The sequence below is a fragment of the Ornithodoros turicata genome, chromosome 1 (genome assembly GCF_037126465.1).
Source record: "Ornithodoros turicata isolate Travis chromosome 1, ASM3712646v1, whole genome shotgun sequence".
Taxonomy (NCBI): Eukaryota; Metazoa; Arthropoda; class Arachnida; order Ixodida; family Argasidae; genus Ornithodoros; species Ornithodoros turicata.
In genome coordinates, this window is record NC_088201.1 from 180,533,382 (window position 1) to 180,559,929 (window position 26,548).

The 26,548-nt window shown below is 47.3% G+C and overlaps 1 protein-coding gene across 3 annotated transcripts in view; it reads left to right on the forward strand.

The window, feature by feature from the left end:
- LOC135373476 (uncharacterized) overlaps positions 1-26,548 on the forward strand; it is an 87,028-nt gene that overhangs the window by 57,457 nt on the left and 3,023 nt on the right. For 2 of the 3 annotated variants that reach the window (XM_064606664.1, XM_064606667.1), the window contains exons 9-10: positions 13,156-13,287; positions 17,132-17,167. The exons of the other annotated variant lie outside the window; for it this stretch is intronic. In XM_064606664.1, coding sequence (XP_064462734.1) covers positions 13,156-13,287; positions 17,132-17,167 — 168 coding nt within the window. The remainder of the gene's footprint in view (positions 1-13,155; positions 13,288-17,131; positions 17,168-26,548) is intronic. 3 annotated transcript variants of the gene reach the window in all.

Genomic DNA, 26,548 nt, shown 5'->3' on the forward strand with positions numbered 1-26,548 from the left:
CGCAGATGATGAACAACATTGGTAAGATTAATCATTGGAATACTTTCCGTGCAAAAAATCGAGAAATCCAGCCTTGAATTCGATTGTTGCAATTTTGCCGTGTTTGCACGTGTATACATCCTGAGTTTTAAAAGATATCGTAGTGCAATTTTTTTGTGCTTTAGTATACCTACCTGCCAGCACTCCGAGCGCAACTTTAGGCGCACAGGTGCAACACTGTATCGTATAAAAAGCGGTGAACATGCTCCGTCGCGCAGTTTTGTTCAAACTTCGACGCTTCTTGCTCTGACTGTAGATATCTCCGACACGTTCGTACGCAGTGGGGCAGCGTTTTAACGCGCTAGTCAGCAGTATACGCCTTTGGAGAAGAAGTTTTTGCGCTAGATGAAAGGCCTAATATTGGCCATATCCTGGCAAAATATATACGAAATCAAGTGGGACGTTTTGAGAAATACACGCGCAAAATCCATGTTTATTTCGAAATATGCCTAAACATTTGCCTATTTCAGCACATGCCGCTAGGAAGTATATGCAGGATAGATATATCAGATGAAAGAGCATTAAAACCTGAGCGAGCTGATACCAAGTATTGCGATCAGGGACATCTATAGCCATCAGGCGTCGAAATTAGGACAATAGTGCGCGAGAGGGCATGTTCGCCATTTTTTATAGCACACTGCGTTGCACCTGCGTGCTAAAATTTGCTCTCTGACAGCTGACCTGTAGGCATAATAAAGCAGCATCAAAAATTTCACAACAATATCTCTTAACACACGGGAGGTATACGCGTGCCAACACGGCAAAACTGAAACATCTGAATTCAGGGCCGGATTTTCTCGATTTTTTGCACGAAAGCTCTGCGGCAAAAATGTTGATCATAATATACGATGAGCTTATAAATATAAAAAATACTGAAGACCCAGGAGGTCGATGGGACCACCCTGCCTGAACTGACGTGAAACCCGCCCGTAATCTAAATTTCAAACGCAGTTACACGTAATAAAACGTAATGAAAATTGACGAGTTCCTAAAATTCAGTTCCTAAGCTACTTTAGAAATGTAACAGGTTACCTTCAAGTTATTTTCTACTCAATATATATACTTTTCAGCTGACCTGTCTATATGGTTAATTCAGACCTTGCTGTCACAATGGGCGATTCAAGACGTTTCAAAATAGTCTTGATATACAAAAATGATATCAATATCTGCTACGACAAAAGAAGCCTACATTTATAGGCTTCTTTAGGGAGGGATTTGATGATTTTGATCTCGTAATAAGGCACATGAAAAAGGAGCACAAAGCAAGTTTATGCTCTACGAGTTGTCCCCTACATACATATCGTAGAACCGTGCCAAGTTTTAATCCTGCTACTCAGTGCCCTCTATCATTATCAATACACTGCTTATCGTTAAGGTGCGCGATACCTGAGCTTCCTAATGCTCGGCTAAAACATAATTTGTAACATTCACCGTGTAACAACGGGAGTTAGTCGCGCCGTGTACGTGCCATCTTTCATCTCAAGTCATGGGGGGAGGACTCAGCCTGCGATGTTTGTACACAATCTAAGAGAAAAGGTGAAAAAAGCGTCTGATAAGGGGTGTAAAAAGGTGGTAAAAGAAATTATCATCCATTCAAATTACAACAGAAAGGTGTACGCACCCCTCGCTCACCGAAGCGGTAACCCTATTATTCGTAGCAGAGAGTGAGGTAGCAGGTAGAACTTTGCAACCTTTTAGGCACAACATATGCGACAACTATTACCTCCTAAAATGTATAATTGCTCCACCCTTTTTTCTGAGAGTGCAGTATGGCACATGTGTGACTCGTACCCTTGTCTTTAGGAGAAATATTAATGTATCAAGAAGATGCCTTTTCTTATGGCTTTCTTGCTACGGAGGCCTCTTATTATGGATACCTGAAGTCCTTTTAAAAGAAAAACAACACAGCATACCAGATTGTATTCCTTTCAAGCAAGCATCACAGCGCGATAGGTTCATAGTGTTGTAACCGAAGTGCGAGGTGGATTCTGAAACTGGAAGGTAGCTTGATGTCAGGGTTACACTGAGAAAAGTACACCACACCACAAGATGCACACGTTATTGAATACAGACCAAATAGCTAAACTTACAGTTTTCAGCATGACATGACAAGATCCGCTAGAAAAATCTTGACCATCATCACTGGCTCTGAGGCAGAGATCTGGCGGTGGGCACTTCGGTGGTACCTTCATCAAGGCATTGATTTCTTTAAGCACGCTCTGGTAGTGGTCCAGCATGGCATTCTGAATGAAAGCTCAGGATAGCTTTCATTCACTCAGAGTTTCAAACAAATTGGCATATCATGCGTCGATCACATTACGCAAACGGATTAAAGCTGAATAATTTATTCACTTCGGAGGTTCCTTTTTTCTTTTCTTTTTATTTAGAATGACTACAAAAACGAACCTTGAGCTGAAGTCCACTAGCATTCCAGTTTTGTACGCACGCTGGAGATGGAAAGCACAGCTGCAGCACGCAGTCGTCCTGAGAAATAATTATATTTCGTTTGATGTCAAATACACAATACATACGATTCCACACTTTACTGAACCATATTTTCACCAAAACGGAGTCCATTATCCTAAAAGCAACGCATAAACCACAATGGATCACTGAAATCGAAACTATGCGATGCTGCGCTGCTAAGTTTCGAGAGAAGCCTTCTAGAACGGTGTCACTCATGTTGAAAAGCATCTATGAGTAACGTTTATTAATGCGAGGAATACCACAAAAAGAAATAGCACTTACCACTCGATGAATCGCTTGAAAATGTTGGAATTCCTCGAAAGTTTCGGGAGCACGGCCGGATACATTCGTTTCTCGCAGCGAGAGCGATGGGTACCCCGACAGTGCGAACAGGGCTGGATGATCGAGGAACATCATTGGCCAGATTCGAAACTGTCGGTTACGTGATTGAATCACTCGGCGCCTGACAGTCTGGGAAGAGAAATCCGTTGCTGCATCCCGGTCATGTGACTGATTACCGTGAAGTGATCAGATCAGCATCGGGGAGCGATCCTATATTTTGGTCACATGACCAAGGTCAGTCCAGACCGGGAAATGATCAGAGCAGCATCGGGGAGCGATCCTATGTTATTGTTTACATGACCAAAAGGAGACCAGAGCGGGGAGGCACCGTCGGGGGAATACCTTATCTTCTCTTATGTTCAAACTTCCTCAGTTCCAAAACCGCTGGGAACCAGTCGGGCACTATCACCCGTTCAGGAGCCGAAGCCCCCATTGCGTTCCCATTCTTTTCCCGAGGGTTTGTGCGGCCTGGGCAGGAGTTCACGACTTTTATTACGTCGTTTGGGCGGCATTGCTTCATGAGGTTACTGTTCGGAATAACGTCGGCTCCAGAGTACTTTCAAAACCGAATGGCAGAAATTCTCAGTGGATTGCAAGGGGTGGCAAACCTCATGGACGACGTCCTTGTATATGGCAAGGATAAGGCACAGCACGACGAAAGACTCAAGAGTGAAGAGTCTGCTGGAGCGCGTTCGAGCAGCGGGTATCAGTTTGAATCGTGATAAGTGTGCCTTCGGTGTCAGCGAGATCACTTTTCTCGACTGCAAGATCAGCAAGGACGGAATTAGTCCAGATCCAAAGAAAGTGGAAGCGATAAAGAACCTCGAACCGCCATCAGACGTGTCTGGAGTTAGGAGGATCCTAGGGATGCTAAACCATTTGTCACGATTTCTCCCTGACCTCGCGGTCAAGACAAGATCTCAAGAAAAATTCGGAGTGGCACTGGGGCCACGAACAGGAGAAAGCGCTCCAAGAGCTGAAGGAGATGATTTACTCAGCCAAATGTATGGCAAAGTACAATCCCAAGTTTCTCATCATCGTTTCTGCAGACGCGTCATCGTACGGCCCGGGTGCTGTATTACTACAAGTTCAGCCGTCAGGGAAGCGCCGGCCAGTCTCCTTCGCATCTAGATCTCTTGCTGATGCTGAAGAACAATTATGCGCAAATCGATAAGGAGGCCTTGGCTGTGACATGGGCAGCAGAGCGTTTTGACGAGTTTCTAAGAGATCTACACGCAACTTTTCAGACAGACCATCGTCCTCTCGTAACGCTCTTAGGGAAGTCTCCTGTAGACCTGCTTCCTCCACGCATTCAGCGGTTTCGACTCCGGCTGCGGCTCATGAGGTTCTGCTTCGACATTGTTTACGTCCGTGGAAAGGACTTGGTCATCGCAGACACACTGTCAAGAGCGCCAATGCAACAGGGCCTCGACACCAGGCGTCTCGTAGTTAATGAAGTTCAGCGTTTTGCAAGCGGAGCAATGATGGGCATTTCTTCTCAACCATTGTAAATGCTACGCATCCAAGCGGTCCAACAAGAAGACAAGGTCTGTCATACCTTAAGAAGCTACTGCGAAACAGGATGGCCGCGATGATCGTCAACTCCTTTGGCACTTCGACCGTATTGGAAAGACCAAGGCTCCGTCACTGTCCATGAAGATACACTGGCCTTCGGCACACCAGCCATACCTACCATTGAGCCATGCCTACCTGTGACCGCAGCCCCAACCAGGACTCCCAAAACTCGCTTGCGTCTAGTAACACTAATGCAGCCCTGGGAAAGATCCCGTCGTACTCCGGATACTAACTAGACGGATATGATACGGATACTACTAGATAATTCAGTTGCTTACCACTAGGATTCAACGTCGATCATCCAGCCAAGACTCTGAACCAGATGTAGATTTCAGCCGACAACGCTCCTTGGATCCGCTCCACCACCATAGCAGAGTATCGTCTGACGAACCTCGTTTCCACCAGATCTCGCCGTCGAGGGTTGTCTTCAACGGATCCTGTTGGCTGCACCAGCAAAAGAAGATGTAGAAAGAACGTTGATTGAGGAGTGGACGGATTCCTGTAGCCGAAAAATAACGTAGGCTAATTAAATATTCAGTCCCAACCAAAATACCAATCAGCGTCGACCCTTCCAGTCCTGTTGTCTCGCTTCAGAACTGCCCGTTACAGTCAATGTTCCCCGCTTTTCTCGAAGCTTCTGTCGGTGGTGGTGGTGCTGGTGAAAGGGCTCGCCGTTGTCGGCCTCACAGAGGTGGGCAACGTCACAACTGACGCCTTGCGGGAATGTGCGTCGTGGGCGGACTTCTAAGGGAACTGTGCCGCCAAAGCTTCTGTACACGTCGCCGCCCACGATTGGCCAGACAATGGTAGCAACTTCAGCATCTTCGTTTGATGCGTCGACACAGCTGTAGACTATTCGTCGTTCTTCGTAGCACCCTTTACCGGCAGATGGAAGTGATGTTTCGTAGTAGTGACACTGGCAGACCTTTCCGTTTAATAAATGCATATCCCCCCCCCCCCCCCCACGAGTGGCACTGACGGTGCGGTTGGAATTACCGAATACAGATCGGTCAGCCCTTGTACTCTTTCTACTGAGTTCGAGGTTGTGCTGTAATCAGTATCGCGCATGGAGGCTGCACATTTCGACTTTAGAAGGACAACTGATTTGAAGGACTATGACTGAGGGACCAACAGTGGGCTTGGAGCTTGTTCAGATCAAGCAACTACATACGTTGCGAGATGATTATGTGTGCTACTTAAAGTACTCAACCTCCGTAAAAAGATTTTTATTGGAGATTGTTTTGGTGAAATTATCAACGGGGGCGCGCTATCCGCACCATAGCCGAACATCCAAGCTCCCCTCACGCACCGGTACAGTTCAGTGTCACTGAATGGAATGCGGATAAAATAAGGGTGCCATGTGAGCGTTCCTCAGTTGGTTTCAGCGTTCATGAATACCTAAAAAGTGTGGTCAACACGTGTTCCTCCACGTCATTTGTTCCTCCACGAAACAACTTCAGTTTCCCTATAACTAGCTAAGGTCGTTAAAGTGACAGTCGCATCCGCAAACGGGTCTATCTAATTGATACCATAATGTTCGGTATCGTTCATTGGTCTATTTGATCAATTTTCATGACTGGGAACTGTTTAGATATTAAATAAACGAATTTTAAAGATCAGAGCGGCCTCCGCAGCCGCGGAGGATCCAGCGGGACCGACATCAACTTGACGTATTTATCTAAGCGAACCACAGTGCTGCGCTGGCTGGGAGCAGTCGACCGTGTTGTTATTGTCTCCAAGTTGGTCTGCTCTGCTTTCGACACTTGTAAATAACGGGCAATTCGCTGACATTTCTTTCACGTCTGGAAGCTCCGAAGTGATCATGTCAGGCGGTGCACGTTGTTACGGTCCTGGTTATATGAAGACGCCCACAGCTAACCCAGAGGTGTTTCACGAGCCGAGGGACCGCGAGATGAAGCGAAAGTGGGAAGATGCAATTTCCTGTGCAAACCCTGACCTACGAGAAAAACTACGCGTCTATTCTATGCATTTTTCGGACGACGTCTACAGGTCCACTGACATTAAGCGAACGCGCGTAGGGATTCCAGTAAAACGAAAGCGTTTGAGTTGACGCCGTGCCGATATCCACTGAACAAAGGCAACTACTCAGCATGCCGTTGCCCGAGGTAAGTGACATTTCTTTCACAGCCTCAATGAGCTATAATGATTTGAAGATATGGTGCTACGACGAGGCTTTCACGGAATTCGTGTGTGCCAGCTAGGATGTACGGCCCGTCGTAAAACAATGAAATGAGCAGGGGCTCAGCCAAAAACCATGCGAGAAAGATATATAGTTGTTCCAACCTGTACACTCAGTATTACTGCTTGATGATACTATGATGCTTTTGCAGTTAAAATTTGCGTGAAACGTAAAATGCTGTATGTGCGCACTTGGAGCACACCCACTGGTACAAATCGCTGCAGAATAAGTTGATTAATTTCAGCTAGGGGCATATGATCTTATTTGTCGAATAAAATCAGTTGATCAGATTAGAGGTAACTTTATCCCACAATAAAAAGTGCTTCAAATTGAATGGGGTTCCATCTATGGCACAAAGCATAAATAGTACTACCTTACTAGCATGAAATAATATTTATGGTTCAGAGCGATATATGACTACCACTGCCTAAAACAGTAGACTGCATAAGGCAACATCTTCGCTGTAGAATCTGACTCATCCCAATAGTATTATAGTGTCATTTTATCATGAATTGATGGCACATTACGATACAGTTACACATTTCAGAAACCCACAACTGTTTGCAACATTGCCTTGCAGGTACTCAGACCCACTTCCTGATGCAAAGTAGGGCAAACCCCTCACCTTCTAACACCCTCACCTTCTAACACCCTCCAACGTAGTGTCAGTCGTTCTTGGGGTATGCAGAGACGAGCACAGCTAAAATTGTGCAGCTGGCATCCTTTGGCGATATCAGCTGTTCCACACCAGCACCTCGAGATCCTGATATAACAGCTGTGTCAACGTGGTATGGTGAAGCATATGTCGTAGAAGCATTATTATTTGGCGATACTACTGCTGATATTTAAAGGGAATTGCCTCAGGACGAGAGCCGCTGATATTTCGAGCAGAGACTGTTCTTCTTCTGTGCACCATCCTTATCATTGGCATGGTATTTAAAGGGTTAGGTAACCCTTTAAATACCATGCAATGATCCGGACGGTGCCTAGGAGAAATATCAGCGGCTCAACGTCTTGAGGCAATTATCTTTATACTTCCTTATACTGGTTCGCTGGATTTCTACCAGTCTACGTACTGCTGATGTTGTGCTGATGTTGTGTTATTCCGGAAAGGGGAAGCTCAGATCCTGAGGGTCATTCGGGCTGCACCAAGGGAGATTAATTTGCTTTTGTCATGCTATACATGTCACATCACTGTGGCATGTATAGCATGGCAAAAACAAATTAATCTCCCTTGGTGCAGCCGTGCTGACCCTCAGGATTTGAGCTTCCCCCTCTCCGAAACAACAGGGAGCTCAGATTCTGAAAACCAAGTTTAAGTCCTGTACTGGCAGATCTCATACCTGAATACACTTTGTCTAGTGAGGAGTACAAGAAACAGTTACAGTCACGGCCTCGCACGCGAAATCTCGTGTGCATGTGATGTAAGACATACTTTCCACAGTATGCCCATAAGCTATACAGATGCTGATCTACATTTTAGATTACATCCCAAAGAATGCTTGCATCTCATGGCTGAGTTGAGACATGTGCCGTTGGAGATAAGGAGGTGCAATAGTAAAATTTGGAGTTTTCTCACACAAAAATAAGATGCAATTGGCAGTAGTGAAATGGATACAATTACATTATCTGGGGCAGCGATTCAGCGTAACATCTGTGCATTCAACCATTCTATCTGCCGTGCAGTAATATTTTGAGAGCTGACGAACTAGATTTTGTTACCTTCTTAAGTCGAACAAGACTATAGAACCCTTGTTGAAGGGCCCATCTTGCGCCAACAGCAATACTCACGTCACAATAACCACAAGAGGCACATGGCTGAAAGCAACAACTGCCTGCAGTTGCGGCATCCAGAGCACATGGTCAAGCCAGCCCTGGGTAGAAAATAGGTCACTGCGAAGCACCCTCCTGTGCTCAGCCATTCTCTTTTAGGGCATGAATGTTGCAAAGGCGCTTCGCATGTTTGACATATGAAAGTGTCTACCCTGACGAAATCACATGCAGTATTTAAAGGCACAAAGCAGCATTTCTTATTTCTTGCTGTGAATGACATGAGTGCATTCATGTGGTCCAACTTTGGACAGTACAAGTCTCATGCTCGTAAATGTTTCTATTTCCTACATGTAATTAAGACTTAAGCACACTGAGAGGCGAAACTTTGATGCTGTCTTATGTGTCTTTTGTTGAGGTGTTGTCATATTCTGCACAGGGCTTGTAATTCTAATTCTCCCATCATATTTGTTTAAATACTGTGGTAATGATGAGGACAGTGCACAGAAGGACAACAGACAAAATATTAGTAGCTGTCCTCCAGAGGCATTTTCTTGACATTTCCCAACCAATTCGCTGTATTTTTTACCAGTTTACATTTATGGACAAAGATGTCCAAAGTAGCATCAGGGAGAAATTGTTTCATAAATTACTTGTTATTGCAGACATATTTTGTGTGAGTTAGTTGCTGTTTCATTTGCCTCTCAGTTGTACGGCTGTTACATTTCAGGGATGCGTTATGTTGACACTCCCCTGTGCACATCTGATGTCCATGCACCTTGGACCTCCTGGCTAGGCTGCTAGCTCTTGGTACATTAAGCAATCCCACAAGCAACTGGGTACCCATGGCCCTGCACCTGAATGCATCACTGTGAAGTTGAACGTGGTGGAGAACCCACAGGGACAAATACAACAAACACACACAGCGTTCAACTAGCATCTGGTTTATTTGGACAAACACCCCTAGTCCAAATAAATCTGTTACTAGTTGAACACTCTGTGTTTGTTGTCCTTGTTCCTGTCCATTCTCCAATGTGTTAAGTCCAAACAGACATGCTCTATTGTTTCACTGTAAACTTTTCAAGATAAAGCAAAATTTCAGTCATGCTTTGCTTATCCTGTTATTGTGCAGTTCAGTGTACATCTACACCACATTACAGAGCTGAAACAAGACATGGGCAGCAGGAATGAGACAGGTCTCAATGTCATACCGCCTGACATGAGTTACAACTGGACTGATCAGAAAGATTTACTTGCAGCTTGTTAGTTTACAACACGAGATTGCTGTGGAGCAAAATGATCCAAAGAGGAGTAATTTATATGAAAGAAACCTGCATAAAATGGAATAAGTGTGCGAACACATGTACACTCACATAATTTCCATGTCCTACGAATACAGGCAGTCATCTTCAACCAGCAAGAGACAGGGACACAAACATGCACAACAAGACTATCTACTTCACAACAGCAACTGCGTGACAGACTACAACGAAGACATATATTTTACTTGAAGAAAAATTGAGGAACACAGGCGCAAAACCTGGAAAATCTGGGATCTCTTCTGGAAAAACTGTGGGCAGCTTCTTCCAGTAATCTTTTACTTAGTTGCTAGTAAAGCAGATTGTCTTGCTGTACGTGTTCGTGTCCCTGTCTCTTGCTGTTGGAGGATGCTCGCTCAATACAAACTACTCCACTTCGCAAGTTTGCTCCGAATACAGGCAAGTAGCAAAACCTATAGTGTCACCAATATACTGCATTTTTAAAAAAAAATGGCATCCATAGTAAGGTAAGTTATAACATGTAAATGGAATATGTTATCCTTCTGAATCTGTTAGCACCCTCATATGGCGATTGGACGAGCAACAGCACATCCAGGTAGCCCCAGATCCAGCTGGAGAATCATAGACACCTGTGAGAAAAAAAAATCCTTAAATCTGCTGTGTCAATTAAAAAGGACAAAAGCACTAAAATATATCTGGTGCCATGAAAGACAACCAAGTTAAACTCTAAACAGGAAATAAACGTGAAGCAACATATACAGGGTGTCCCAGCTAAGCGTATACAAATTTTAAAAAATATATATGTAACACTTCTTCCAAGATGAAAACAGTTGCAATACAGCATATGCTGAAGGGACTACCTAGGAGGGCATTAGCAAAGTGGCAAAGGCAATGTCTTAATTAACTTTCATTAATTAACTTGTTAATTATAAAAGCTACAAAGTTGTCCCAATGAGAACATCTGTTCCTTTCGGTCACCTGATATCGTAGCCGTTTTCAGAACAAAAATCCGTTTCAGAGATCGCCCGCAAAAAATTAGTGAAGGAACGCCATTTTTCTTTATTTTGTTCATTGCGCATCTTCGCAGACGCGTATTTCCTTCATCCCCAATGTGAGAGGGAGAAAGAGCATACTATCGCCTCTCGCGTCCTGGAAAAAGATTAAAAGGAAACAGAACATAAGGCCAGTTCCGATAGAGTCACCCGATACATTTGTTTTTGTTTTGTTTCCGCAAGTTAAAGCTCATCTTCGACGCATGAGGCGGCACTGTGCTCCTTCCCCCTCTCACGTTTGTGGATGAAGGAAATACGCGTCTGCGAAGATGCGCAATGAACAAAATAAAGAAAAATGGCGTTCCTTCACTAATTTTTTGCGGGCGATCTCTGAAACGGATTCTTGTTCTGAAAACGGCTACGATATCAGGTGACCGAAAGGAACAGATGTTCTCATTGGGACAACTTTGTAGCTTTTATAATTAACAAGTTAATTAATTAAAGTTAATGAAGACATTGCCTTTGGACTTTGCTAATGCCCTCCTAGGGAATGCCCTTCAGCATATGCTATATTGCAATTGATTTCATCTTGGAAAAAGTGTTATATATATTTTTTTTTAAAATCTGTATACACTTAGCTGGGACACCCTGTATACAAAGTATGCCACTAAAGTGTGTTTGGTGTGTGTGTGTGTGTGTGTGCGTGACCCCTGTTAGTGTTTGTCCTGTACAGTTAACATCGTAGTCCAACATACCCAACAAGATGTTTCACGTAATATAATAAGCAGGGTGGGACTGGTTCAAATTATATGCTTTTCTGAATTCAGGCTAGAAAGTGTTGGAGAAACATGCATTTCATGTGAAATACAGCACAAAAGGAGGAGATAAACGCAAGATTTGATACGGAAGTTGTAGCGATGGCTGCGACATTTCTAGCTATCTAGCTATCGTTTGAAAGTGATGACCAGTGCCCCTCAAAGAAATTGAAAAAAAAAAAAACATGTTACTGTGCCTGATGTCTGTTGGAGCAGGGAGTTGCAGCAGGTAGCATAGGTCCGGGAAAAAAGAGGATGCTCCGTAATGCACTAGAACAATACGCAGAGCGTCGCTACCGGGCCCACTGCACGGCAACACAGTACACGTTCGGCTCCTCTGATTGTAAAACCCGCAGAGGCAGCTGTTGGGCTGTTATTTTTGAAGTGGGCGTCTGTCAAGCACTGAATCGAGAAGCTACTCGTAACTGACGAGCGACGTATGATCGTCGCGACCATTTTCGTCTCGATATCTCTTGTACACAGTGTCGTTGCAACGGATCCGTAGAATAAGGATCATTGTCCTCTATTAGTGCATCACTGCTGTCCTCGCGAGGAAATCTGTGGATAGCGACGACAGGTAACATTCGCTCGCGTCGGACATGTTGACATCTACAGTTGACATCCAAATGCCTTGCAGAGCTTGGAGAGGACGACGGATCAAAAGCGTCGCGGTCCAGATTCTGGAGGCCACACATTTTAAGAGAGGGATTAACGGAATACAACAACATCCGTCGTCTGCTCTTGTCGTGTATTCCATCGAATAACAGCCGAACAACGCAACAATTTGGTGTTGGGGTTTTCGATCGCGTGTTCAGCAGTCCATAAGGAATAAAATGACACTAAAGTTTCGAAATAGCCCGAAACGGATGCGACTGTCAGTTTAATGCCCAACAGCGAGCAAAACTGCACGCGGTCCTAGAACACTTCACGTTGCTGTGAAACAACATCCCCACCACCTAGTCGACTTCTCTCGTCCTCGTGGAGTAATACACAGGTTTACTTCAGCATAAAGACTGAACTAGCCCTTACCATGTCGGTAATTTCCCACATAGGCTACTTGAAAACATGGTTCTGGATCTCAACCGAAAACGCAATGCGCCTTCCATTCGAACAACTTGTCTTCCTCCTTGATTGACTGTCGTAAGGCCTGTAGGCCATTCATTGTACACAGAATTAAGAATTTCAGATCTGGTGCATTCCATGCCAAGTGATCCAGCGGTGCTGCTCGGGCATCGCCCATTGTCACAAAAAGAAAAAAAAATCACAGTTTATTATGATAGCCTCAAACATCGCCACATTGCGACGTTCTGAAGTTTGCGCTGCTAGCAAAAACCATACCCCTATGGAATAGTAATTCTGTGAGCGTTCTACAGCAACTTAACTCAAATTTTAAGTACAGTTTGTAGAAGGACCATGCCACCGATCGAGTCTCAGTAGTCTCCCGCAGAATTTAGGGTTTGGGGAATTGTGAGATATAATTCAAAATTTGCCCAATTTTTTGAGGAATTAATTTAATTGTTACGAAACCGTCAGAAATGAAGTAGTGCCTTAAAACAGTAAAAACACGTCAATAGTAAGTTTAATATTGCTCGTTTTCGGGTACCATTCCACAGCTCACAAATAATGTGTCACATCCATTCTTGAATGATGACACTTTTGTGCACATATTTTTGCAGGCTATCGATTTCACTGACAGACCTGATGCTGGTCCAGGGTTCATGTGTATGTTCTCATGCGTGTTTCAAGGTGGCCATAATCTCGCTGTAGCGCCCGTAGGAACGGTGGTCAGAGCAACGTCCGAGTATTGGGTAAGCGTCTCAACAAAGGGACATTCCGTGACAAACGTCCCAGAGGTGTGCTCGACCCTCGTCGACTTTTTATAAAAATTCAATACAATTTATTACTTGGAGATAACCAGTAAAACAAAGGTTCTTGCTGCCATCGCAAAATGCTTATCTCTAAGTGTGTGTTTAAAGTTACTGGGTTAGCCTCTGACCACCCTTACAGCCGCATGGCGTCGTCTAATTTATGCGGAAACCGCAATGTGTTCTCGTCGCAGTAAGGAAGAAATGGCCTACTTCCTGAGGGTCGCACATATTCTGGCTGCTCGCATTATGCATCCGAAAAGTGGTGTAAAAAATGCTTTCTAAAGCGATTTTTCTGGGCTACATCACTAGAAGTAAACAGAGGAAACTGATGCAAGATGAAAGGGATCGAGCTTAGCTCAATTGGTAGAGCCCTGGACCGGCAATCCAGAAGATGTGGCTTCGATCCCTACAGCTGGCTAACCTTTTCAGTGACTTTCATCTTTCATCGTTGATTTCTTAGGCAATTTGAGGCTTTGTTTGTATCTGTCCCCTTCTATGTAGTTCCAGCCTCAGAACATCAGTTTATCTCTTGTTCAACAGGTGCCGCTTGCGTCGATTTCCGTCGTATGAATGTGTGTATGAGTGAGCAAAAATGTAAGAGTGAAAGGAGGGTGAGTGAGAGTGAGTGGCTGGTTTGTCGTCCCCTCAGATGACGCACCCCGAAAGTCGCTGGAGAGGCGTGTTAGCTTAGCTCAATTGGTAGAGCCCTGGACCGGCAATCCAGAAGATGTGGGTTCGATCCCTACAGCTGGCTAACCTTTTCAGTGACTTTCATCTTTCATCGTTGATTTCTTAGGCAATTTGAGGCTTTGTTTGTATCTGTCCCCTTCTATGTAGTTCCAGCCTCAGAACATCAGTTTATCTCTTGTTCAACAGGTACCGCTTGCGTCGATTTCCGTCGTGTGAATGTGTGTATGAGTGAGCAAAAATGTAAGAGTGAAAGGAGGGTGAGTGAGAGTGAGTGGCTGGTTTGTCGTCCCCTCAGATGACGCACCCCGAAAGTCGCTGGAGAGGCGTGTTAGCTTAGCTCAATTGATAGAGCCCTGGACTGGCAATCCAGAAGATGTGGGTTCGATCCCTACAGCTGGCTAACCTTTTCAGTGACTTTCATCTTTCATCGTTGATTTCTTAGGCAATTTGAGGCTTTGTTTGTATCTGTCCCCTTCTATGTAGTTCCAGCCTCAGAACATCAGTTTATCTCTTGTTGAAGAGGAAACTGCTTTTAACGTTGAGATACGAATGGGTACTACAAGAAAAACAAGACTCATTGAGAGGGTAAACAAAGTAACAAAGTAATAGGAGAGAAAAAAAAATGCAAAGATGCAGCTCTGGCTGAAAATGAACTGAAAATGATCTGAACTGATCTGAAAATACAACTTTACCCGTAAGTAACAAAAATGGTGGAGCGCAGAAAGATGTGCACTGAGAGCTCCAAGAGAGTATTATGCTAAAGGAACACAATGAGCAAGTTTTAAAAAAGCATATGTTTTATAGCGGAGAAAACAATGTTTGAACTTCGGGGTCCTCTGCAGACAACATGTCCAACCATAACTAAACACTCTCATTCTCTTCGTAACAGCACATGGAACGTGCATCAGGGGCGCACCTTATGGCCTGATTGACTTGACCTTTTTGACCTGACTTCACTTAAAACATTTTTGTGACTTGACACTTTTTTGCAACTTTCCCTGTGACGCAATCGGAGGAACGCCTAACAGCTGTGACGGAAACGACCGGAAGCAAAAAGAAGCTTGCAACGATCCTTAAAGCAGTAGATTCTACGGGTGGGCAAACCTGGGCCTCAAACGTATAAAACCATTTTGGGTTTCGTAACAGTTTGTAAATGAGACGAGGCAGTTCCTTGCAGAGAAGATACCGAAATGCAGTGTCCATGAGCTGCACACGCACAGCAGGTCTGCCACTGCTTTGAACCAGTGAGCCCATTGGAGGCCTATGTGTTTTTGTCGTCCATGTTAGTAGCTTCCCTCGGCTAATTCTCGTTGTTTACGCTGCATACACAGGACGTTGGAGGTTTACGTGTCAGTGTCATCCATGGTTGTAGCCTGCCTAGTCTAATTTTCGTTGTTTACGTCGTCTATAGGCAAGCATATTGTCAGGGCCGCGATAACGTCTACTCAAACAAGCGGTCATTTCCGACGTCGAGGCTGTAGTGAATGAAACCCATGTTAACTGCTCGTAGCCGACAAGAACGAGAACGTACCCGGAGCCCGATGCAGAATTGAAGATACTGACCGTTATCGTTATCATATGGAGTTGGTGCTCTCCAAATAGCACGTGGCGACAATGTCGAAACTGTTTTGGTAGACTGGGATTTCAAAGAAACGGCATGGTTGATCATCACTCGGCAGCTTCTAACGAATCACAACGAATCACACACATGCATTTATCGCACGGTATGGAACAGCGAAAAGTTGAGCAGCGCGCCCCTGGTGCACCTTCGGTGGGCTGGCGTGGAGAGCATGAGAGCGTATATAAAACGGTCGCGCACATTGTCTGCGCAGGACCTTGAACTTCGAAAATTATTTTCGCCGCCATAAAAAGTATTCTACAACTTGCTTCTTGCATTCCTTTGGCACGGTAATTTAATCTAGCTCTCGCTGTAGTTATTTCTGCGATCCACCATTTATGTTATTTAAGATGAAATTTGCCAGAGTGGAGTCTTTGCGTGTTTTTTTCTCCCTTTATGTTGTTTAAGCTCTCGACGAGACTTTTTTTTACTTGTAGTACCCATTGTTATCTCAACATTAAACATAATTTTGTCTCTTTAGTTATAGCGATGTAAACCAGACAAGATGAGAAACTTAGATTATCGAACCATTTTTCCACCGCGTTTAGGGTTCGCCTGGCGCGCAGTTAGAATATTTGCGACCCTCAGATAGGTAGACGAACAGTTCTTCATTACCGCGGCACGAAAACAGTTGAGGTATCTCCATAATTTTGGCGTCGCGATGCGTAGACTGCAGGGGTTTAAACAATCAGACAATCAGCAACAACTATTCTGCGATGGCAGCTAAAACCTTTGTGTTATTCGCTTCCCGCAACTAATGAAGTCGCCTGAATTTTCATAACAAACTCGACGAGGGTCGAGCGCCACCTCTGGGACGTTTGGCATGGAATGACCCCACAATCAACTGAGTGTAAACTTTAGGGGCAAATTAAGATAGCGAGGCGCTAATGTGTTACCGTTTAAATCGGTAACACATTTGCGCGTCTTTCACGCATCCTGGTAGGGGACCGAGAGGCGCGGAACAAGAGTAACGGACGACAAATCCGACAAAATAGGTATAGGTTACACCTTGTGCTGAGTCTCAGAATTTGTCGTCTGTCAATCTTGTTCCGTGTCTCTCGGATCCCCACATGAGTCTATACCAGCTTGCCTGCACCCACTTCCTCCTCTCCTTTCATACATCGTCACAACACATCTTCAAAGCCAGGCACCGCCAGGTTGCTTGCTATTACCTTTGACAAAGACAACTTTCTGGCGTAGAGGTAGCAAGTGATATCTAAGTGCATTTAGATTGAAATGATCATCATGCGCACTCGCATTAAATAGTCGTTCGGTGTGGACACTGAACAACCGTGTGAAATTGAACTTTCCATAACGAAATGTACAAACAGAGGAGCACACGGACAACCACACACACAAAAAAAGACAAGAATTACTTGTGGTCGTCTGTGTGCTCCTCTGTCTTCGGGTTACTTTCCAACATGTTTCGCCAGTTAGCCTTCATTTTGAGTTTTACGGACATGCTTTTCCATGCAGTCTCGATCTCTACTTTGCCCTTCAGACGAGGATGAGGTAAGAACGTACATGCATTTCTACTTTTTATCTGATTGAGGCAGAACAAAACAGATGCCACAATGCACGTGTCACGTACACGCATGACATACAGTTTTCGACAAAACAGTTTTATAATGATCTTGACCTATGGCTGTCCGTCCCAGTTCCAATCGGTCTTCCTATTGAATTTAGTAAAGCATGGAAGAATGCGAGTTTTTATTGCGGAGGACGCACTTTTTTCCTGTAGTTCCTGTATTTTTTTCCTCACATTTCCTGTAAACAGAGGGTAGCGCAACTACTACATGCTACACTCTAAACCCATTGATGGATAGGTGCCGTCTGATCAACTGCAGATGACTTCAAGGGGCACGCGGTGCCTGCGAAAGCTGCAGGTGCCATGTGCCCCCTGAAGCAACTGGTACGACATCCCTGCTGACGCCAGGAGCCACAGTGTACCGGACGTATCGAAGGGTTACTTGTACCCACTAATACGCGAGATACATTGTGCTTCTTGAGTTCCCTAACAGAAAATTACCTCCACGCTTCGTAAAAAAAGAAAAAGCAAGGAAGAAAATGCTCCAAGCACATCGAACACGGAACACAAAATTTTATTGGCTTGCACATAACTTTAAATTGCATCATCGTTTACGAATGGAAAGCATACACGGTTCACTAATCCCAACACACACATATGGAGCACACGTTGCACGGACACACAACCCATCCGATGATCCGATGCACCAGGCGGTCCTCCAAACGCCGAACACACAATCCTCGAAACTTCGAACAGGCTGGCACTGCAAAGCTCAATGAAGATCCTTGAATGAAGACGAACACGACAGTTCCTCAAACGAAATGGCCGAGGAACAATTGTCCAACATGTGGCGACAGACACCAATTCTATGTGAGAAGCAGTTGCAATCTTGGAAGAGTTGTTGAGACAGGAAACAACCTGTAAAGAAACCGCAGTGAATATCACGCTGGTATTGTTCCAACGTTATTGCTGGAATAGTACTCCATTTTGTAACTCACCTCCTCGCAATCGATACAGTCCAACGGTCACCCTATAACGAAAGAATACAATTAACCTCTCCTGTAATGTACACCGTCGCTTCACCGATGCAGCCGATCCTCTCCTGCCGCCATTTGAAATGCGTCCACCGTCTGCAACAGAATGTACTTCGATTGTTAAACACGACTAAAACGCAGGCGTCGTACGCTGCATCACAGCTAGATGGACTCACCTTAAGCAAACAGTAGACCTGTACTTAAAAAGCAAGGTCTCATCCTTCTCAAAGGCGAGGTTGCAACGCAGACAGCGGGCAAGAAAGCGGGAAGCGGGAACGAACGTACTGCGGGATATTACGTTGTGTCATGCCACTCCTCACCGGCGGAGAGCGGAGCAACGTAGTACGGTCCAACGAAGGCACGCATATTCTGCCGGCACACGCATTATTCAACAATCCCACGAGTACAAGGTTGAGGAGGCACACATATTATTCAGCTGGCACAAGGCCGTTTCATACCAACGTGATGGCTTTGTACCTGCTGAAATTTGGTGATGAGGATCGCTGTGCTTGCTATTTGATAACCGTTACGGCTGTTTTTAGACGGTTACGGCTGTGTACCGGCTGCACTTTCTGAGGGAACTTTTTTAACTGGCACATGTCCGTCACAGGATTTAGAGTGTACTACTGACATTACATGAAGAAGGCATGCCGAAGAAAAGCTCCTTATATTCTTCTAGCGTAATATTAACCAACGTACTAATTAATGAAGAGATTGTATAGGAAGGGAACAGGGGAAGGAAAAGAGGAGGCTCAATTTAACACGTTTGGGGGACGTTCCCCAGGGGAACGGTGGCGGATTTCCGCTGCTCCTTTACTGTACCTGTTGTACATTGTGTTTTGGCGCAATCGACAAAATTATCGTGGAATATGTGGGTACATTCCATGTCCGGCCATCCGGCGACGCTTGCGTACTGGTAGATTACCAGGTGGACAGGGACGAGCCAGTCCCAGAAAACGTCAGTACCCCAGAGACCATCCAGTTCATCACAGACAAATGTAAGTCCACCGCACAGGAGATTCGGCAAGAGAACATAGTGAAGACAAGATAAAAATGAAGGTTACCAAATTTCAATCAAGGATATTTGGGTTCGATGTAACTTAGGGTAGGAGTCCCACGCCCGTTTCGATGCCAGAAATGCTAATTCAACTAGTAGCAGTGCAGCAACAACACGCTCAGGAGCATCAACAACTGCTACCTGCTATAACAGACTCTAGAGCGCCAAAACCCAGATTTGAAATTGCCTTTGAATTGAAAAGTCTCGGGGGTGGAGCCTGTTTTACGAATACGGTTGTGAGAAGAACCAGTGGTGTGTGGAAATGTCGGCCGTGCCCACGAGGCCCCAAGCAAGTGACCAGGGGTCGACACAAAGCCACTACCACAAAGATGCCACTACATGGAAACAGAGCAGAAACATGTTGAACCAAGAACAAGCCCGGACTCTTAGTCAAGCCGTAAGTCAGCTGGACGACGGTAACTGTGATTCAACAACAACGCATCATGATCTATGGCCCTATGGCATCAGATGAGACTGTGCACCTTGTAAACCAAAACCTATTGTACGCCACGCTGAATGCAAACGGGAAACCGACGAAGAAGCTGGTGGACAGCGCGGCCGCTGTTAGTATTGTGAACAAGAAGTTAGTCGACACCGGAAATATTTTTCGCGGGCGACCGATATGCCCCTACAAGGCTTCGACGGTTCCCGCCGCAAGCTGCAAGACTGGTCAGTAGTAAACGTAGAACACTAGAACCAGAAGCTATTCTCAAAAACGTTGGTTGTGGACGATTTTTACTATCGCGGCCTCACATGAAGGCCATGCATTGAAACCTCTTCTGAAATGATGAAGTTTCCGTCGATAGCAACATCTGTTTCACGTGTGGACTTAGGCAGACCTTGAGACTACCGAAGAATTCTGCGACGTCAAGGTCCTGTACCCTGAACTAGAATGTCTGGCGAAGTACCCAACAGCCATGGCAGGGTACGCGGTGCGTTTCAAATTGACGAACACGACCATTCGCAGAAAACCATGCCCCATGTCCAGAGAAAAAACAGCATGGCTTCTGAAAGAACTACAATCGATGCTACGACCATCGACTTCATCCTTCGCGGCACCAATAATAATTGCACCTAAGCAGGATGGACATTCCGCCTCTGTAGAGACTATCGCCGGATAAACCAACAGACGGACCTATTTCGCTAACCGATGCCTCGCATTGACGACGTCAGCCAAGATGTCGTCAATGGGGCGATGATGGAGAGCCATGGTGTTCTCGTTTATTGACCTCACCAAAGGAAACTGGCAGATCCGTCAACTGGATGAATACAAAGAGCACACAGCATTCGCCACACCCATCGATGTCTACGAATATAATCGACTCCCGTTAGGCAGGGAAGACTCTGAAGCCTGATTGCAGAAAATCATGGATGATATTTTGCGGCCTTACAAAGGGAAATTTTCTGTGGTCTACATTGACGACATAGTCGTTTATTCAAGATCGGAGGCTGACCCACGCCACCCATCTCGCACAGATAATCACTGCTCTGAGTAAGGCAGGGATGAAAGTGAACTTCCTTACAGAAACACCAAAGTTATAGTATTGGACAATGCTCCAGCGTTCGCAAGCCGGAAGCTCCGGGTGTGGGCACAGCAAAGAGGAATTACTGCGCTTCAGCACACCCACCCAGCAGCTAACAGGTTAGCAGAACAAGCCTACAGGGACATTAAGCACTACATCTCAGCTTATCCAGAGTACCGAGAAGGGTGGAAATGAGCTTTGTAAGGCGCAATTCACCACCACATAAGGTCACGCACAACGCGCTCGGATGCAGGCCTCTCTACGCTGCGTCCATTAGTTCAGTAGTTCCATTTCTCCCTGCCGTTCATGCGCTCGGTGTCACCCAGTGGATCCGATTGGAAGACCCTCTCAAGACTATACAACAGCATGAAAAATATCGCCTAACAATGAAGCGGAACTTCGATAAAGGATACAACAATGCCATTCCGGACATACAAGTTTGGTAACGGCGTCCTAGTTCGACAAGGCCTACCCTGTACGCGGGCCCGATAGAAAGGGCCATATATCATTCTAGAGACTGATTCATCAGAACGGTGTATTGAAGGCTACTGGCTGCAAGGGGTCCAGGTACGTGCGCAACGGTCTCCATTGGTAACGACAGCCCATACGACCCACGGGGGATGGTCAACAAAACGGGGGAGGATGTAGAGGTTGAAGAGGAAGGGAACAGGGGACGGAAAAGAGGAACTTGAAATAAACACTTTTGGGGCACATTCTCCAGGAGAACGGTGGCGGATTTCCCCTGCTCGTTTACTGTACCTGTTGTACATTATATTTAAGTAATTTATTATTAAAAAGAGTACACCAGCACTACAACGCTAAAAACAGCGAACAGGTTCATCTTCGATCCATTGGTGGATTCGACAGAGAACCGTTAGCATTAAAACCAACCCTTGGGCGTCACATGTTGTCTTAGTAACGAAAAAAGGACTGTAGCATATGGTTCTGCGTTGAATACCGTCGTCTGAACAAGATCACACATCGCGATGTCTACCCCATGCCCCGGATTGATGATGCCCTGGATGCCCTCCGTGATGCCAATTTCTTTTCTTCTCTGGACTTGCGCTGTGGATACCGGTAAATTCTTATGGCGGACGATGATGTGAAAAAAAAAAAGGCATTCAGTACACCGGATGGCTTATATGAATTTAAAGTGGTGTCCTTCGGACTCACCAACGCACCTGCTACTTTCGAGCGCCTCATGGATACTCTTCTGTGTGGCTTTCGGTGGCATGTTTGCCTTTGCTATTTGGATGATGTCATCGTGTACTCTAAGACTTTCCTCAACATTTGGAGCAGCTTCGTGCCGTTTTCGACTGCTTCGCTGCTGCTGGCCTTCAGTTAAATCACAAGAAGTGCCACTTTGGCTACCGGCAGATTAAAGTTTTGGGCCACATCGTTTCGGCACAAGGCATCTCTTCCGACCCCGACAAGGTACGCGCCGTGGACGAATTCCCCACTCCAACACACATCCGAGATTTGCGCAGCTTCATTGGGCTATGTTCGTACTTTCTACGATTGATCAGGGGCTTCGCCGATATTACTGCGCCCCTCACCAGCTTTTTGACGAAAGATATCCAATACTCTTGGACCCCTTCGTGTGCTGCAGCTTTTCATCGCCTCAAATCCCTCTTTAGTTCTGCTCCAGTTCTTCAGCACTTTGACTCTTCCGTACTTACAGAGCTGCATACGGACGCCAGCGGGGTCGGCATCGGGGCGGTACTGGCTCAGCGCTCCTCTGACGCTCCCAAGGAACACTCTGTCGCTTTTGCGAGTCGTACCCTTTCCAAGAACGAACGCAATTACACCACCACTGAAGAGGAGTGCCTTGCCGTCATCTGGGCCATCCAGAAGTTCCGTGCGTATCTTTACGGCCGGCCCTTTTCTGTTATTACCGATCAGCATGCCCTCTGTTGGCTCGGCACCCTCAAAGGTCTTGTTGGCCGCCGTGGCAGGGGGACACTGCGACTTCAAGAGTTTGACGTGTCTGTGAAGTACAAGTCCGGCCGCCTGCACTCTGATGCCGACGCACTTTCGCTTTGCCCCCTTCCGCACGACATGTCTCCACCCCTCGATCAACTGTCCCCTGTCTTGGATCCTTCCCTCCTATTTTGCTGTCCTTTGACATCCTTCGACCCCACCTTCCTTCGGACGGAGCAGCTCAGGGATAGCACATTTTCCCCTATAATCCGCCACCTTGATGGTACCTGTCCAGCCATCTACCGGAAAGTTATCCGCCAGAGTAAACATTTCGCCATATCTGACGGTGTCTTATATCGGCACAATTACTCTCCCGATGGCGCACGACTTCTTCTAGCCGCGCCTCCCTGCATTCGCCAACAAATACTACGTTCCCTCCATGACTACGTGACGTGACGGCTGTTCATATGGGCTTTTTGAAGACCTATAACCGTGTCCGCCAGCGCTGTTTTTGGCCTCGGATGTATAGTTGTGGTGGGCGACGACAAAGTTTATCGGCCATCGCGCGCGCACCATCTGGCGCTCACGCCAATAAATCATTCTTTCGCCTGCTATCAACCTGTGTGGTTGTCTCCTACCTTTCCTCTTGTCGCGACAACCCACAACTGGTGACCCAAACGTGATTCGAACGCCCTTCGCGTCACTCATGGAGGATTCACCAGCCACTTCGCACGTTAATCACGTCGCAGTTCGGCTGGCGCCCTTTTGGCTTGCGAACCCTTCCATCTGGTTTGTCCAAACCGAGTGCCAGTTCCAGCTCGCAGGTATAACACCACAGGCTACTAGATACCAGCATGTCGTCTCCTCTCTACCACCTGAGGTCGCCTCCGACGTTGCCGACATTCTGTGCGCACCGATAGGCACAACACCTCACGACACGTTAAAAGCAGCCATCATCAAACGCACTACGGCCTCCGAACGTCGGCGTTTTCGACAACTGTTGTCAGGCGAGGACCTCGGGGACAGACGACCGCCCCAATTCCGGCGACACATGCAGGGCCTCCTCGGCGATCGGGCAGCCACCTTTGACGAATCTTTCCTGAAGGAACTTTTCCTCCAGCGTCTGCCTTCGGCGGTACAAATGATCTTGGCCACCGCTTCGACCCTCTCCCTCAGTGAGTTGGCCCTGCACGCGGACAAAATCATGGAGGTCGCCCAACCCTCCGCTTGAGCCCTCGCCCCACCAAAGTGATGGGCTCTCTCCGCCGCCCTCGAACGCGTGCTCTACGTTCCCGGGGCAACCTGAGCCACCTCAATCTGACCTCGACTTACTAAGGGCCGACATCCAGAGCCTGAGCAGTCTCGTGGCATCCGTCAGCCCCCATGATCGTTCTTCTGGGCCACGCGCGCAATTTAACCGCCGAACACGCTTGCCTCGCGCCAACCGCAGGCGCAGAAGATCGCCGTCAGAGGCATTCCAGCGTCAACCGAACCCATCCCCGTTCTGCTGGTACCACTGGTCTTTCGGCGCCCAGGCCTGCAACTGCACGCCCCCTTGCTCCTGGCCGGCAAATGCCCCCGGGGAGCGCTATAGGCGGCGAGCGCCCCCCACTCACCGCGACGTCCAGGCCGTCTTTTCTTCGTGCTCGACCGGACGCCCCAGCGCCGTTTCCTCGTAGACACTGGGGCTGAAATTAGCATCATCCCAGCTACGCGGGCAGACAAGCTACGGAGCCCCATTTACCACCTAACTGCCGTTAACAACACGGGCATACCAGTCTAGGGTGAGCGGTCGCTCACTTTGAACCTCGGATTACGGCGAGCATTACCAACATCTTCGCGAGGTGTTTGGCCGCCTCGAAAGTCACGGCGTCGTGATCAACGTTCAAAAATATGAATTTGGCAAGTCATCCTTGGAATTCGTAGGCCACCGCGTGTCAGCGGACGGCATATCCCCACTTCCACAAAAAGTCAAGGCCATCACGGACTTCCCCGCCCCTACGTCACTACGCCATCTCAGTCGTTTTTTGGGGTTCGTCAACTTTTATCGCCGGTTTGTTCCCTCTTATGCGTCTCTACTCCGGCCCCTGGAAAACCTCCTCAAACCGCCACGCTCTCCATCCCGACCAATTCCCTGGAATGACAGTCAACCAAGCAGCTTTTATGGCCATCAAGCACGCCATTGCCAATGCCACGCTCCTCGTTCACCCACGGCACGACGCTCCCCTCTCTCTCTTCGTAGGCCAGGCAGTCGGCGCTGTTCTTCAGCAGGAAGTCGACGGGCAGCGCCAGCTGGTGTCTTTCTTCTCCCGCCAGATGTCGTCCACGGAGTCACGCTATAGTGCGTTCGGGAAGGAGTTGCTAGCTGCACATTCTGCGGTCCGGTACTGACCTCAATTCCTCGAAGGATGCGAGTTCGTAATATGGACCGACCACAAGCTGCTCGTTGGCGCCTTCACATCTGCTGGACGGAGCTACTCCCCTCTAGAAATCCGCCCATTGGCATACCTCGCGGAATTTTCGACGGATGTACGCCACATCATGGGGACCTGTAATACCGCAGCAGACGCTCTCAGCCGCATCCATTCCCTTGCGGACGCGCCTGTCCTGAGCGTCGACGTCGTCGCGAAGGCCCAAGAAGCTGACCCCGAAATCCAAAGGCTGCGCTCATCTCCCTCTTCAGCTTTGCAGCCGCGCGACATCATGTTCCCTGGGACCAGCGTTCGGGTGCTCTGTGACACTACAGCCCCTTCCCCGCGCCCTATAATCCCTCTCGCTCTGCGCCGCGCTGTCTTCACCAACCTTCACGGCCTCGCCCATCCTGGAGTTCGGGCTACCATCAAGCTAGTGGCCGACCGTCAGGATCTCCACCACTGGGTGCGGTCATGCGTTCCTTGCAGGCTGAGCAAGACCCATTGCCACACCACCTCACCCTTGGGCAAGTTCCTTGCTCCCTCGCGGCGCTTCTCCAAAACCATCTGGATATCGTCGGCCCTCTACCTCACTCAGACGGCTACCGCCACTTGTTGACATGTGTCGACCGTTTTTCACGGTGGCCTGAAGCCGCGCCCATGAAGGACTCCACCGCACAAACCGTGGCTTCTACCTTCATGGCCACATGGGTAGCGCGCTTCGGAGTGCCTGACGAAGTCATCACCGACCGTGGCCCGCAGTTCGAGAGTCACCTTTACCGGGCCTCCAAGAAATTCCTAGGAACCGCCCGACGTCGAACCACTCCGTACCATCCTGCTTGCAACGGTCTGGTCGAACGGTTTCACAGGCACCTGAAGCAAGCCTTAATGGCCCACGGCGATCGCAATCGCTGGATAGAGGTCCTCCCTTTCGCCCTTCTGGGAATCCGTGCCGCCCTCAAACCCGATGTCGGCTGCTCGTCGGCCGAGATTGTCTATGTAGCGCCCTTCCGCCTGCCCGCAGACCTCTTCACCTCAACGGAACCCTCCAGCACGACCTCTACAGAATACGCCCGGCACCTTCAGAGCCTTTTCGCCGACTTACGAGCAACCCCGACACGAGCCGTTTCCACTTCTCCTTCCTATGTTTCCCCCGACTTGTCGAGTGCCACGCACATCTTCCTCCGCACCGACTCGATCCGCCGGTCCCTCCAACCTCTTTTTCTGGCCGGCATCAGGTCCTCAAGCGCGGTGACAGGACTTTCACCACTTGAACGGCCGCCCTGAGGTCGTTTCGATCGACCGCATTAAGCCGGCATTCGTCGACCCGAGCTCTCCGATTTCCTGTAACCGACAACCGACATAGTAATGTTCATAGGTACGTCGGCGCCTGCTTCGTCTGTCGGCGACGCAACCCTTC